This window comes from Trematosphaeria pertusa, assembly GCF_010094035.1.
Source record: "Trematosphaeria pertusa strain CBS 122368 unplaced genomic scaffold BU26scaffold_2, whole genome shotgun sequence".
NCBI classification, from domain to species: domain Eukaryota; kingdom Fungi; phylum Ascomycota; class Dothideomycetes; order Pleosporales; family Trematosphaeriaceae; genus Trematosphaeria; species Trematosphaeria pertusa.
This window is the reverse complement of record NW_022987213.1, coordinates 381,757-396,353: the sequence shown is the minus strand read 5'-3', so window position 1 is coordinate 396,353 and position 14,597 is coordinate 381,757. Positions and strand designations below refer to the sequence as shown.

The window sequence follows — 14,597 nt, the reverse complement described above, 5'->3', positions numbered from 1 at the left end:
ACCAAAGGAGAACGGTATGACTCAGTTCCATGAGGCGCCCAGGTATCGCGATGCATTCGAAAAGGCGCTGGAAAGCATTTATTGCTAGTAAGCACACGGGTTCGTAAGATTGCATGGCACAAACGGGGATATAGCGGAACAGGCACATAGCGAAACGGGTGACATGTGGGCTGCTTAGGCGCCATGCAGAGCAGAGCTAATTCGTGATTGGGTCGCCGTGGGCTCCCGTACGGGAAAGGCTCCGTACGGGCTTCTCAACAGTCAATTACATCATCCATACGCCGTTCGCCCTAACCGCCCGCGGACGAAGATCGCCCATAGGGGATGCGCAAGCCGGGATTAAGTTCTGTCGCTTTAAAACTTTACCCGTATGGGATTCCTAGTACAGAATCCAGTCGTAACGCATACGTTTTCCGCCCATACGGACGCACTACCCACATGGGATATACAATACAGGATCAAGTTCTACAACCAGAGAGCTTCACCCGTATGGGATGCATAATACAGGATACAGTGGCTTTACTATATAACCACCGTTGTTATTCTTCCTTACGGGATGTGTTCATTAGGTGAGGTGAGCTACAAGACTGTCAAGGTTCCGACGGTAACTGTGGCATCTATCGACGAGAATCGGCGGAACATCAAGGGATCCGAACTAATAATGCCCGAGACTGCGTAGACCGCCGCAAGGACCTAGCTCCTCCGGCTCTGATCAATGACGTCACTAGGAAACCCCTTATCAATGGGATATCCCAAAAAAGGGCCATATGTTCAGTTGGGCTCCGCTAAATATAGCACCGAACCGTGTCGTGCGTGGCACGTGCGGACATGGGTTCGAAAACAGGAACCTGCGCATCCAGAACCTAGCAGGGGCTCGAAAACCGGAACCTCGCAAGGTCTCGAAAACCGGAACCAGAAACCATGTCCCGGCGACGGGAAGCCGCAAACCAAGCACATGTCGCGACGTTATATTCGATATATAATAAAGCGCAAGTCCCCCCACCCCCGCAGCCTAGAACCTAGCATCCGTGATCGAGGGTACCTTAATTCAGGATCCGGACGTCGCACGCTCAACGCAAGGCCGCTCTACAGTATAACTCTACAGTATAACTCTACAGTATAACGTCAGTACACATATTTGCAGACGAGCCGGTCCTGATTTCTAGCCCTATCGTCATGTTGTCTCAACAGCGTTCACAGGTGCTAGAGCGCGCAAAGGCAAGACGAGCTGCGAACAACAATTATCTGAAGCAATCCAGAACCCTCTACGAAAAACTCGCCAGGTTGTGCCTCAAATATGACGCCCATATATATTTTCTAGCATATCGCAATGGTCGATTTAACGGATTCGCATCCACAAATGAGACAGGCCAGCCGTGGTCCCCACCAGGCCAAGAAGCTCTTGTAAGGCCATCCCCTTCCGCAAAGAGTAAGAGTTAACGCTTATTAAGGGTAAATTATATCCGCCCCCAGTAATAAAGACACCAGCCCATTGCCCTCGAGCTCAACAGAGACGAGGGAAGGTAGCTTTCCAAAAAGCGATTTCACAGAACGGTTCGGCTGAATGCGGCGCGACCTCGACACAAGAATAGGGATTACATCATAACCATAACTCATCGCTGATTAAACGTGCAGAGAGGGAGACGGAAAACCAAAATTCATCTAACTTAAGCAAATAACCCAATAGCAAAGCGCGCTACTACTATTTCCTCCTATTCCGTTCAAGCAGAATGTGTCTTCTTTCTCTTTTTGCCTGTCGCTGCCTCCTTGTCCTCGTCCCCCTCCCTACGCCCAGCTTCTCTCTTCAGTGTCTTTCCTGTTTCTTTCAAATGGTCCCCTAAGTCGACGAGCCAGTCACCCATATTCCATAGAAGATACTTAATGTGGCTGTTTTCTTCTTCAAACCTTCCCATTCTTGCTTCTTGGTCGGCGAGCTTGCGGCTAAGACCCTCAAAGGCGTCCGTCTCTTCACAGAGTAAGCTATGGTTCAAGCCGTTTTGGGAACATACCAGACAGTCTATGCAGAGATGATGCAGTCGTCTCTTGAGGTGAGCGTCGACTTCCATGTCCAGCAGCTAACTAAACACTCATTTAGTAATGGACTCAAATATGGCGTGGACATTATCATATACCTTTTCTGCCATACCAGCTGCCGGACTTTGGGCGCTGCCATCAGCCGTCGTTTCTTCTCTGCGTCGCTCTTCGACGACTGGGTTTTCTGCGCCGAGACCGAAGTCATGCTTCACGGCCTCTGCATGGCTCGGTTTAGACACCTCAGGCTCCAGCGTTATCGCTCGATCGGCTTCTGCGTCGCTCTTCGAGCCGTCGGTTCCAACCGTAAGTGAAGCAGCCTAGCACTGTTAGCAATCTTTTGGAAGGCATACCTCTCTCTAACATACTATGTCCTCGTACATATCGGGATCATAGACGGTAGATTGTGACATCTTCAAAGGGTGTGGAAGGAGGCGGACGGAAGAGTTCAATAGAGATGGCCGATGAAGCGTCAATGAAGGGTAGATGGAGGGGATGAGATGACTTGAAGTTGGCGAGAGAGAATGCTCCTTTATACCCTTCCCCCACGACTCGACTAATAAGAGCACAAGGCAGACTCATACGCCTCGAACGTTCGACGCCCCGCTTCCACGGCCGGTCGTCGCTTCATGCGCATCCTTGTGCCTCTACAGCAGGCTATGCTAGTCGGGACGAAGCGAGGGATCAGCCCGCCTTGGAGGTTGTGGACCGGTGGTATCGGTTGCATGAAGGAATGTGCCACGAGCTGCAGCTGAGAGGGCACATGGACCCTAAAAAGGGTGCTAATCCGGCCACTTCGGACGCTCTCCACCAATGCTCCAGCTTCGATCGAGAAAGGGTGGGGGGCTTTGCTGCACACTACGGCGGCATTGCGTGCTATTCCTCGGCCGGACAGACGAGCATGCCCTGCGAAGAAGGTCTAGCCGACAAGGGAGCTCCCTCCTCCATAGGCTGGATTCGGTACGGAAGTATGCATATATTACACCGGAGTTCTTGGAGGCCGGTGCCCTGGTTGGGATAGCTACGCTCTTTCCGCCGGTCAGAAGCTGTACTATGGAAACGCGAAACGCGGGATCCGACCTTCACCATCTTCTTTTCTTCAGGTTCACCTCGCCGCAGCCCAACGCGATGCGATTATGGCGACCTTGTCGAGCCGCGCCGCTCACACGCCCTTGTCACTGCATGAAGGCATTCGCTCTGAGCCTATGGATGCTAGCGGAGCCGAATCGGACGCGCATTGGAGAGAAATCCGTTCGTGAGGCGCGTCTTGCATCCTTCCTTCGAGCCAGTGGCGATTCGTGGAGGGTGGGGAGACAAACGATATCGATAGCTTTAGGATGGCCCGTCTCATCCACTTCTCGCAGCAGGTACGCTGCCCATCTCGCAGGAGGGCACTGGTTTAGGCGCATTGAGTTCGCATCGACCTGCGCTGCTCCCTCATTTCGCTGGATATCACCCAAGTGCAGACTTCACGGATGCAGACATCCGTGCCATGGTCTTATGAAGCGGTCTTGAACCCCTGGTCCAAACCCCCCGGCCTTGCTTTCCGGCTGTGTCCTGTCGCAGCAACAGGGTTCCCGGTGAATGTGGACGGCATGGCCCCTGGCTTAACATCGTGTGACCTTTGCCGCTGCGACATGCACACCACCACCTATACAGAAGGCGGATGGGAATCTTAGCCAAAGTGCATGCGCAAGACATTGCCGACGGTTGCTCGTGTCGCAATCTTCATGCGTGACAAGATAAGGTGGGCCGGTTGGTGCAGACATGCTCATGGTAGGAGGCACAGCATGCGGATTCGGGAGCTTCCTCGACGGTGTCTTTTCGCTTGGAGTTGGTCGCCATAAAACGGCGTAAATCCAAGCTGTCTGAAGTTGAGGATCAGCTGAGCATCGACGCAAATACAGATGGGGCGGGATCAAACCTTGATGTCGTGGGCAGGGGAGCTAGGAGGGGCTGAGAAACCCCAAGAAGGAGGTGGATGGGAGACTCGGGCCGTCACCACCAATGCTCTTGCTTCTCCCAAGACATAGCGGCGGGGCATTTCTGCAAACTACGGCGGTAACGGATGCTGGGGGACGAGAGTGCCTTGTGATAGGACCATCGGAGCCAGGGGATTGGAGAGGACTCGCCGCTCTTCATGCGTACGGGTCATGCGAGTGCTATGACAAGTCCACTGCCCGTGAATCGAGGCTGGGGTGGTCTCAGAATTCTAGCATTGAGGAGTAGGCCGGCTTTCCCGGCGGCAAGGGACGATGCATATAAAGCCTCCGCGAGCTCGTCCCGCTCCAAGTCCCTGCCACCATAAGTGCTCCTGCCTTTTGGCTTCTCGAGCTGCTCTATCCACCATTGAGGGTTCAACCGTTCCAACTTCGACGACGTTACACTGTGGAGGCAAGCCAACAACATGGACCAGGTAAATCAGTGGAGTAATCCACAGTGCTTTGTATTGATGCTGAAGGACGTTCAGACTATCGAAAGGCTGAGCCCAAACTCTCTTTTAGACGCTGAAGGAGACACCAAATCGAACTTCAGCGAGATGCCAGAGCACCAAGACGACGCGGCGGCGACACAAGCAGCAGGTGTCTTGTGCGAAATGGGGGCCATCGACGCGAGCCAAGGCGATGGACATACCAGCCAGGCCATGGAGCCATGCCTTCCGGAGCATCCTGCGGCACTTACTGCTTCGAAGACTAGTGCAGAAGTCGATTAAGCGATAAATTCTACCCCAGAGCCCGCGGTGCCTGAACCGAGCCGTGCAGAAGCCGATCAAACCACGGCTTCGACCTTGGAGCCTGAGGTGCCCGGACCGAGCCATGCAGAAGCTGCGGTGACTTTAACTGCAGAGCAGGAGTCCGAACCGAGGAATGAGGACCCTACCCGGCCTTCCGAACCCCCTCACCGAGTTATATCCGCGACAGAGCCGGAAGTAACGATTGACATCCAGGAAACTGACACCCAGACCATGAAGCGTGACCTCCGTCCTAGCCTCGAGAGTCCGGCTATCGAAGAGCGACATGGGGAAAACAGCGAAGGGATAGCTGATGATAGGGATGATGGCTACGATGTACAGAGTCCGTGGAGTGCATCCACGGATTCGAGCGGGTGCCGTGCTGCTTCTGAAGACACTGAGACTACCGAGGTAGTTTCGCACACGACTTAACGCAACCGAGGAGCGAGGAGTAGCAGACGGACTCCCGTGTCGCGGAGGCGAACTAGAGGAAGGCATCCGAGTGTGGCGCATGGGACTTCAGGTACCTCATTTACCTCCTCTAGCGGAAACTTTGCTGACTGATGAGCTAGACATGCCCATATCGATCTCCGATGACGAGGAGCCGTCCGGACTAATCATCGTTAATGACAACGGAGGCCGAGCTATCGTTATCAACGATTCTGATGAGGAAATGCACATAGACGATGACCATTCCAGTCAGAACATCCTACATCGAGCGCAGCGAAATCGGGCAGCACAGAAGTCACCAGAGATGGTCAATTGGACGTCTAAAGAATAGGAGGGAAGAAGCGCAGCAGGTCTTATCACGGCATGGAAGAAGGTGTGGAAGCGGTGGTGGTTGATCAAATCTAAGGCTAATCGGCAGCTTGCCCAAACCCTGGATCCGTTCAACGACGAAATGGCTGATGTGTGCCGATACGAGCGGTGGAACAAGAAGTATTGTGAGGATTATGGCCGCAGGGTTTACAGTTTCTGGGTAAGACACGGACTGGGAAAGAAGGTGAAGACACAGCTCGGGAAGAGAGACAGAAAACTCGTGCGTAGATTCGGAAGAGCTTTGAGGCGGCTCAAGAGGAGGAGGAGAAGAGAATAGTTAGCAGCTTGTAGACGTGTGAGCGCGTGGGAATAGCCTTGACCGAATCCTGGATTGTATCGGTCAGGCCTGCGCTGAATACGTGAAGCCCTCCTTAGCCGCTGCAAGGCCCCGTTGCAAGCCACAGCACAGGCGCCAGGTTACGCAAGGCTGGCGGCTGACAAAGATGCCACTGTGGCCGTCTCCGCATACTGGGTTTCCCCACCTGGCGCACGTCCCCACCTGGCGCACAGTTTCTAGAAAATCTTACCCCCCCTAACTCTATAACTAATAGAGCTATACTAATAAAACTTAGAATATAAGTTTTATATAGTATAAAATTTAATATTATAAAATAAAATTTTAAAAAACTTACTAGTTATAGTTTTATTAGTACTATAACTTTTTAGTACTTTTTTAATATTCTTTAAATAACTTAAGAATAAATAGTTAAATCTACTTTTAAAATTAGATTTTTTAAGTTTATAGTTTATAGTTAGTATAATATACTTTATTATTAAACTTTTTATATTATTAAATCTTCTATAATTTCTTAGTAAGAAAAATTAATAAGAATCTATAAGTTTTACTTAAATAACTAAGTAAAACCTTAATATTTTTCTATAAAAATTTATATATATATTTTTTATAGTATATTATACCTTATATTAAAGTTATACTAAGATATATTATATAATTAAAAAGCTATATATATTTAACTAACTTTTAAAAAAAATCTAGTTTACTTCTAGTAAGTACTATTATATCTCTATAATAATCTATAAAACTTATAGTATATAGTATTTATAACTTAATAAAGGTTTCTAGAAAACTTCTACAGCGCTAGCTCTTCTAGGTATAGCGTAATAAGAGATAGAAGATTATAAAAAGTCTTTCTAGAGTTTTCTTCTTCTAACTATATATATATATATATAGTTAATCTAGCTCTATAAACTTATTATTTTATATATTATAGTTAGTTTTAACTATATAGAGCTTATTATCTAATAATATAGTAGCTTTAAGTAGTAATTTAAAAGTAAAGTCTTTTTAGTAGTATAGTATAGAAAGATAGAAAGATACTAAAACTATTTTAAAATTATTACTTCTAAATATATAGAAGACTTATAGTATATATAATCTTATAATATATAACTTTATATAGCTAGATTAACTATATATATATAGTTAGAGAAGAAAACTCTAGAAAGACTTTTTATAATCTTCTATCTCTTATTACGCTATACCTAGAAGAGCTAGCGCTATAGAAGTTTTCTAGAAACCTTTATTACGTTATAAATACTATATACTACAAGTTTTATATATTATTATAGAGATATAATACTACTTACTAGAAGTAAAGTAGATTTTTTCTTAAGAGTTAGTTAAATACGTATAGCTTTTTAATTACGTAATATATCTTAGTGTAACTTTATTATATAGTGTAATATACTATAAGGAATATAAATCTAAATTTTTATAGAAAAATATTAAGGTTTCGCTTAGTTATTTAAGACAAACGGGTTGATTTTCGTTGATTTTCGTTGCCAAGAAATCGTGGTCGGCTCGATGATATGGTCGGCTCGATGATAAAGTACGTTATAGATTGGTGACTTAAAACGAGAGAAATTAATCAACCATTCTTGATGCCCACAGCCTTGTTGGCCGACTCGTCTCTCGCTACCTTCTTGAGTATGTTCCCAAGCTAGCGAATCAGTATCCCTCCCCCGCGATACGAACGAGACAGACACTATAAGGATAATGCCAGCCACCACTCTCTCTACATCTCAATGAATATCAGCGAGGGCTCTCGAACCCCCGCATCTCCGTAACGAAAGAATATACCCACCCACCAGGACCGCTGTCCATACCCTCAAGAAATATCGCCAAGTACATCGCGATGTCTATGCTGGACTCCCCCAGCCCATGTCGTCGATCAAATGCGTTTAGGCTGTCTCGTTCCAAAGCTCGATCGCCAGATCAAGCAACGCACATTGAAAGGACGCTGCTACATTGCCAGCGGCAGCAGATTGCTAATCCTCTACTCCACCCTCCACTTCGCGCAAGCCTCCCACACAGCTGAGATCCCACACCACTCATCTATCCCTTACCTCACCATCCTCGCTACCGTCCCACTCTTTCTCCTCGATCCTCCCTACAATCCTACTCCCCTTAACTATCTCGCCCACCCCTCTCACCATGAGAACGGTACGAGCGGAGTGGATGAATGCGCGCTTATTGCCGCGCCCGACTCTTCTCTAGCCTGGGGAAAGAACTCCGATGATACCCCAGGATCTACATCTACTTGGATGGTATAAATAGAATTCAGTGATGAGTGGGGAGTTGGAGTGAGTGAGAGAGGACGACCGAAAAGTAGGGCTGTAATGGGAGGGTAGAGTAGGTGTCAGATGCTGGTGCGAATGGGGGAGAAGAATGGCGGGTGGGGAGGGACGTCGATGTGAGGCTCCGTGAATTTCGAGCAAAAAGAAAAACGGAAAAGAGTGGGCGAGGGAGGGATATCAATGTGAGACCCCATGAGCGTTTTCTATGGGTATGGTTGCGACGAGGTTGAGCAGCACACAAGGCTATCCGGATCACGCGTAGGCTTGCAGGAGTTCGTGTTGCGCATTATAGGCGATCAACGTACGGCGATAAGACGGAGCAGAATGGAGCGAGTTGTTGTGGAAGTATGAAGGTGTAGAGGTGTAGAAGACAAGGCGAACGAGACAAAGCGGTGTGGCGACTATTACATCGCATCCCCGTGGCGTACGAACGACGTTTGATTGATATATGTGGAAGGCTATCTCTTCCTCATCCACCATTGCTTGCCCTCGCAACCTCCTCTAGCAACGGACCCAGAAATGCACCCCAGTAGCCGTGCTTTGGGTCTTCATCGAACCCATACTGAAAGATGTTCCCGTACACGCGAGCCAGTCGGAATATGCCCGATATGGATTCCGTGGAGAGGCCGGCGAGATTCCGATCGGGGCCTAGGACTGAGACGGTGCAGCCCTTGGGATCGGCGGGATCAGAGAGACCGGAGACGAGCGCGTAGTACAACTTGTGCTCCGCGCCGATGATAGTCACCGCCGGTTCGATCAGGGCGTCGCGTTGGGGGCAGTGTGGCGAAGAGGTGCTTGCCCTGGTAGAGGCGACGTCGACGCCTTCGTCGATTGCCGGAGCAGGGTCCGGTGCGGGAGTATCCAAGCAAGACTCGTGCCCGAAAGTATTCCTGAAGAGTTCCGCCTTCTTTCGTAGACTCGCCGCCATCCAGATGCTCAGCTGAAGCTGTGCTTCGGCTAGACTCCCACCCGCGGGCTTCACCTCAACGCCGGAGAAGAGCGCGGCCCGTTGGGTGAAGTTGTCCGTTGTGTGCGCCACAAGAGTGTTCCGTAATCGCTCGTAGAGGGTCGCGTATTGGGGAGATAGGTGCGAGTAGGAGAAGCAGAAGTCCGTCTTGCGAAACAGCGGTCGCTCTCGGGGCGGATCGCTCGAGTGGTTGAGGACGAGCGAAAGGTATGCCGGTTGAATGCTTTGGGATTGCCTTCGATACATATATTAGTGCGCCAGAAGCAAGCAATGCGAAGGGGATTCTTACACGATTTCCCGCCGGAAGCGGCCATGGCCGTACAGAACCATGGCGAGCTCGAGCAAAGGGCCTACGACATCGAGGCACCAGCCGTTCTCGTCTTTCCCACCCTTCTGGCAGAGCTCGGTGCCCTGAAAGACAGCCTTGACCCGCTCCACGATATCAGCGATGTCTTCCCGTGTGCTGTCGACGCCGTCGTCGTATGCCTCGTCGTCGATGGGCTCGGCCTGCAAAGCAGTAGCGAAGGCCAGCTCTCCCCCCAGCGCGTCCTTCAAACATCTTGGAATGTAGCCCTCCATGTTGTGCTGTCGCGTTCTCTTCCGTAGCGCTTGAAGGCGGGTGTTGACGTGAGGGGAGAGGGCGTGGGTCGGCATCGCGAGCGCATCTTGCAGGATGGGCGGCCGCGCCGTGCACAGCTGGGTCAGCTCGCGGATAGGACTCGATGCGCGTTTCGGGGTGCGAGGAGCACTAAAGGTGGTGCCTTCGGTGAGGGTGAGGATGCTGCCGACGCTGCCGACTTGTGGGGCGCTCTGGCCGGGTGCCGGGCTTTCGTCTCGTGTTGTCCGCCTCCGCTTGGGACTAGTGTTGCGCGCTGGCGGAGCGTCGTCGGCGGGCATCGTGGCGGGTGCTGCGTCGCTGTTGCTGCGTCATCGCTTTCGTGGACGCTGGCAGGGTGACGCGGGCTGCGCGTCGGCTGCCAGCTGTGTTTCGTGCGGGGGAGAAAGCGGGCGCGGCGGGCTGTCTCGCAACTCGGTCAGCCAGGCACGAATGCGCGATGCTGCATCTCCCGATGGATAGCGCGGTGGGAAGGCGGAGGGAGACGAGAGCGGGTTGCGGGCTGCATGGCGATGGCGGTAATGCAGCGGGGCGGGGTGTAGAGGAGAGATGAAAGATGATGGGGCGCGCAGCGCTGTGGCCGCTAGCGCCGCAGGACACCGATGCACGTGACCCCAACAGTGGGGCTCGTGCCGCCCATCGCCGTGTCAGACGAAACAGTACGACGACGAAACGGTACAACAATAACGACGAATTTCTCTTTGCCCAGTCTCAAAGCTCGAAGAATGCAATAATCTTTGTGGGTGCAAAATGTTGGGCGCTTCGTCTGGGTTCTGGATGAGGGGTTCAACATGAACACCGTGCCTCATGCATGGCCTGATGGATGTCCTCACATTAAACCTAAGGGCGGTTTGTTGGCTCGAGGGACGACTCGGACTCGGAACGGGCTCCTAGATTCGGGGTGTTAGCATTTGCGCGCTCAATTTCGGTATCAGATCACACCGTTCGGATTTACGACGGAGGTCGTGGCTGCGACGATGAGGTTGACAGCGGTGCGGTTGAGGTGGTGAGAAAGGATTCGCTCATGGATTTCCTCCATGGGCTGGCTGGTGACCCACGTGACTTATGAGGCTGATAAAGGCTTGGCACAGGACGCACCCATCGCGGCGACACATTACGCAGAACACGCAGAGCCAGCTTTAGATGCCAAAGTAAGAAACGGGCACGGTAAAGCTTCGATGGAGAAGATGAAGTTGTATAGTACAGCAAGCATGTAGAGCAAAGAAGAGTCGAATTGTTTCTCCCGGTTGTAGGAGAAAAGAAACACCACACCTATTATTACAACGGGAATCGAGAAGAAGAAAGACCCAAGTGCCCCAGCACACATTACAATAGAAACCATGAAGAAAGGAGCCGTGCGTGACGAGCAGAAAAAGGGAATGTGATGTGAAAGGAACAGGTGAGGTTGCGCTCGGAAAAGAGGATGATCCAAGCCGGCGCCACGCCCAGGCGCCTCGTCCAAATCCGCGCAAGCTCTTCTCCCGAGCTTCGGCTGCCTCCGACGACAACCCAACGTCACAAACCCAACGTCACAAACCCAACTTCACAAACCCAACCCCACAACCACCTCACCTCACCTCGCCTATCTAGTCGAGCCTTCTCCCTCTTCCCGCATAATACGCCTCATACGCGCGCAAGAACCTGCGGCGCTCCTCATCCTCGACGATCGCCGCGTCCTCGGAGCGACGACGACCTCGTCCCGTCGCCGCCGCCGTTGGCCGCCAGCCCCATGCATGCACCCATCCCTCGCCGTACACCCATCCGAAGAAGGTGCAGAACATCTGCCACACGGGCACCCACAGGCCGATGGCTTCGAGCGTGAGCGTCAGGCTGCATGCGAGCATGACGAGGCCGGTGAGCTTGGTGAGCAAGCTCGGGGCGTAGACGAGCTGGGCGAGCGAGAGACAGAGCAGGATCGCGAGGCGGAGCATGGTGGAGGAAGAGCCGTGGACGGATATTGGCGCGCTGTCGCCGTTGGTGCGTTGGTGCTGCGGGTGGGCTGGTTGCGCTGGTGGTGGTGGTGGTGGTGGTGGTGGTGGTGGCGGAGGAGGAGGGTGCGCTGGTGGTGGTGCTGGCATGCTCCCTGGCATGCTCCCTGGGACTCCGGGCTCTGGCGTGCTGTGGGCTCAAGTCAGCATGGAACGACGCAGCGCGAGGTCAAACAGAAGGGTGACTTGCCCTGGCATGACGAGTGCCCGACCTTGTCCAAGAGAGTGAGCGATACGGTGATGTGGGACGCGAGGAGTGACCGTTGCTTAATGGGGAACGGGATGTAAGGCTGCCCCGCGGAACCCTGCTCAGAGTTAGGGCTGTGAGGCTTGAGAGAGGATCTGGAAGGTCGAGCTCGAAAAGGCGAGAGACTTGTCATGTATCTATATAGCTATCTATCTGCACTTTCAACAGACGGACAGAAGCCTGGGTGCCCACGGACTGTGTCACGTTGGCAAACGCTCTCAAATCTCTCAGCCTCGCTGCATTCCCTTTCACACCCGCGTGCCCCTCAATCCAGGCCGATGCAGACCCACAGTCGATGCGCCGACCCGAAACTAGCTTCGTTCGACGATGACGTGCGCTACGTAGCTACTTCGACCCAGACACGCTTCTCGCTTCCGCCAAAACATGATGTGCCTGCTCGACTTTCCTTCGCCGAACCAGATCGATGAGACGAGACGAAATAAACTGCCCGTATGCCGCACCACCCCCGTTTTCCTAACAATTCGCTGCCCACATCTTCACCGCTTCCTTCCCCCATGTGACGCCCAGAGGCAGCCAGCCAGCCCCCGTTTCGGCTTCCCGCCCGACACATCTGCACCCGATCTCTCGGGCCTGCTTTTCTTTGTTGTTCGTTTCGTTGGGATCCGGCTCATCGCCGCCGCCGCCCAATCAGATCAACCCACTCTTCTCGACGAGCTACGTTCGTTCGTTCCTTCGTTTACACGTCGCAGCCCCTGCAGCCGTGATATCAGACGCGGGGCGGGAGGTTGAAACGTAGGCCGGGCGGGGAGATGTGACCATCCTTCCGCGTGCCCTTCTTTCGTCTCTTCTCTTCCCACTCACCGCCGCTGCTTAATCGAATCAACCCACTCTTCTCAATAGGCTACTCATTCGCTCGTTTAGACCTCGCAGCCCCCACAGCGGCGATATCGGTCGCGGGCGGGAGGTTGAAACTCACCCAAGGCGGGGAGATGTGACATTCCTTCCGCCGCCGCTAATCAATCGAATCAACCCACTCTACTATTCTCAGCCAACCACCCATCTATCTGCTCGTTTGTTTGCACTTCGCATTCGCAGCTCCTTCGCAGCCCCTGCAACCAGCCCCTACAGCAAAAATTATTCCACACCCACCATCTACCCAAAGCCGAATGACCACGGCGATGCTTGATGCCGAACCATCTCCGAACCACCGACCCCCGAAGCCAACCCGGAGCTTCAGATAAAAATTCCGACCAATCAGACACCTCGCATCGCTCTCTAGCCACTGCGCTACTGCGCAGCCACAACTCTCTTCAACCCGCGCACTTCTTTCTTTCTTTCTTTTCTTTTCTTTTTCGAGGAATAGACAGCATGCTCGTGAGCGTGAGGGAGACACGGTCTGTGGGAGTAAGAGACGAGGTTCGTTCATTCGCGGTCGCTATCTATAGGATAGCATCAAAGCCCGACGCCGAGCCGCCAAGTCCGCCGTGAGGTGGCGGGGAACAGAAACGGAAGCAGGAACGGAAACGGGAATCAAATAAACCTTCTCTCACTCCCTGACACCTGAGCAATTTTTTCTTTGTCTTTCCTGTGGTATTCTATTCTATTCGGTTTCATGGCGTTGGCGTCGCATCGCATCGCATCGCGTTGTCTGTTGGGGGAAATTCGGCGGGGCTGGGCAGCGGGCGCTGCTGCGCTGTGGGCGGGCGGCATCCAATAACCTCTTTACGCGACGCAAAGTCTGCATAATAACCACCACAACGCACGCCCTCACTCAAGAAGAATTTCTCAATCGATAGCGCATCGAATTCCTCGTCTTATAAGCCCATTTTCTCGAGCGAGCGATCGCGTCTCCGATACCTCCTCGCGGCCGCACTGAACGGCGGCCGGCGATCATTGCTCGCGCAACGCAGCGCAGCGCAACGCCGCGCATGGAGAGATCATAATCGAATAATCAAATAGATAAATAAATGAATAGTTAAAGGAACGAACAACACGAATTCAAATTCCTCCACTGCAGGTTCTTTTTCACGAGATGAGGCCATGCATCGAATGTCGCGTTCTCCTTCATAGATCCTCGGCAGCGCAGCGCAGCGCAGCCTGGGCGGGGCGGGGCGGAACGACCTCACCTCGATTCCGCACGTAACCAGGCCTCGAGACGCGACGCGACCACGATGCAGAGTATTTCTCTCTGGTAAAACGTCACTGCAAATGCATCAAGTCCCTACAATTGGAATGAACGTGACTTCGTTATTCATTCCTCATATTCAGATCATCGACTCGCGGGTGGATTGGCTTGCTACGAGCCACAGGAGTGGCGGTGCAGCCATCCGACCATGATCATCCAGCCCACCCATCCACCCACCGCATGCAAATGCTATTAAATGGACAAACGTTCGGTTCTCGTCGCGAATACGCTATGCAAGCAACGAGAGACGCTCAGATATCGTGTCCCAAGCCCTCAAGTTCCTCCTCATTCTTCTTCCTCGGCAGCCTTGGCAGCTTTGGCGGCCTTGGCAGCTGCGATGTCCTCCGGAAAAAGAAATGCCGCGAACTCATCCTCGTCCTCCTCGTCGAACTCGACATCAAGGAAGTGTCGGTCTTCGTCCTTATCCTTTGCGGCCTTGGCAGCTGCCTCGTCC

At 52.3% G+C, this 14,597-nt stretch overlaps 6 protein-coding genes across 6 annotated transcripts in view; 3 read left to right on the top strand and 3 right to left on the bottom strand.

Moving 5' to 3' along the window:
• Positions 1-1,721: 1,721 nt before the first annotated feature.
• On the bottom strand, positions 1,722-2,444 carry BU26DRAFT_558902 (uncharacterized protein; the record flags this gene model as incomplete). Its single annotated transcript, XM_033832618.1, has 4 exons — positions 1,722-1,966; positions 2,010-2,079; positions 2,133-2,351; positions 2,400-2,444. 4 exons carry the CDS (start codon positions 2,442-2,444, stop codon positions 1,722-1,724), a joined length of 579 nt encoding a protein of 192 aa, XP_033689188.1.
• Positions 2,445-2,675: 231 nt separating this feature from the next.
• BU26DRAFT_134791 (uncharacterized protein) lies at positions 2,676-3,864 on the top strand. The gene has a single exon (XM_033819717.1). It carries the CDS (start codon positions 2,845-2,847, stop codon positions 3,544-3,546), a length of 702 nt encoding a protein of 233 aa, XP_033689187.1. The 5' UTR covers positions 2,676-2,844; the 3' UTR covers positions 3,547-3,864.
• Positions 3,865-4,438: 574 nt separating this feature from the next.
• On the top strand, positions 4,439-5,543 carry BU26DRAFT_499987 (uncharacterized protein; the record flags this gene model as incomplete). Its single annotated transcript, XM_033826453.1, has 4 exons — positions 4,439-4,447; positions 4,502-4,727; positions 4,764-5,105; positions 5,335-5,543. The coding sequence occupies 4 exons, from the start codon at positions 4,439-4,441 to the stop codon at positions 5,541-5,543; spliced, it is 786 nt and encodes a 261-aa protein (XP_033689186.1).
• A 2,858-nt stretch (positions 5,544-8,401) lies between these two features.
• On the bottom strand, positions 8,402-10,194 carry BU26DRAFT_134702 (uncharacterized protein). The gene is made up of 2 exons (XM_033819715.1): positions 9,436-10,194; positions 8,402-9,381 (listed from the first exon to the last, which is right to left on the bottom strand). The coding sequence occupies exons 1-2, from the start codon at positions 10,041-10,043 to the stop codon at positions 8,649-8,651; spliced, it is 1,341 nt and encodes a 446-aa protein (XP_033689185.1). The 5' UTR covers positions 10,044-10,194; the 3' UTR covers positions 8,402-8,648.
• Positions 10,195-11,241: 1,047 nt separating this feature from the next.
• On the top strand, positions 11,242-12,210 carry BU26DRAFT_134736 (uncharacterized protein). Its single transcript, XM_033819716.1, has 2 exons — positions 11,242-11,743; positions 11,813-12,210. Exons 1-2 carry the CDS (start codon positions 11,496-11,498, stop codon positions 12,036-12,038), a joined length of 474 nt encoding a protein of 157 aa, XP_033689184.1. The 5' UTR covers positions 11,242-11,495; the 3' UTR covers positions 12,039-12,210.
• Positions 12,211-14,428: 2,218 nt separating this feature from the next.
• Positions 14,429-14,597, bottom strand: part of BU26DRAFT_499984 (uncharacterized protein) — a gene marked incomplete at both ends in the record, with an annotated part of 1,866 nt that continues 1,697 nt past the window's right edge. Inside the window, one exon of the mRNA XM_033826452.1 lies at positions 14,429-14,569. Within this exon, the coding sequence (XP_033689183.1) occupies positions 14,429-14,569 (141 nt within the window). The remainder of the gene's footprint in view (positions 14,570-14,597) is intronic.

What these genes read in the sequence shown, in the direction of transcription:
- BU26DRAFT_134791 (XM_033819717.1), top strand. Translation starts at nt 2,845, where the DNA reads ATGCTCCAGCTTCGATCGAGAAAGGGTGGGGGGCTTTGCTGCACACTA.
- BU26DRAFT_134702 (XM_033819715.1), bottom strand. Translation starts at nt 10,043, where the DNA reads ATGCCCGCCGACGACGCTCCGCCAGCGCGCAACACTAGTCCCAAGCGG. An exon ending in CGCTTCCGGCGGGAAATCGT is followed by an intron (nt 9,382 to 9,435) that starts GTAAGAATCCCC and finishes TATGTATCGAAG; the next exon opens with GCAATCCCAAAGCATTCAAC.
- BU26DRAFT_134736 (XM_033819716.1), top strand. Translation starts at nt 11,496, where the DNA reads ATGCACCCATCCCTCGCCGTACACCCATCCGAAGAAGGTGCAGAACAT. An exon ending in CGCGCTGTCGCCGTTGGTGC is followed by an intron (nt 11,744 to 11,812) that starts GTTGGTGCTGCG and finishes GTGGCGGAGGAG; the next exon opens with GAGGGTGCGCTGGTGGTGGT.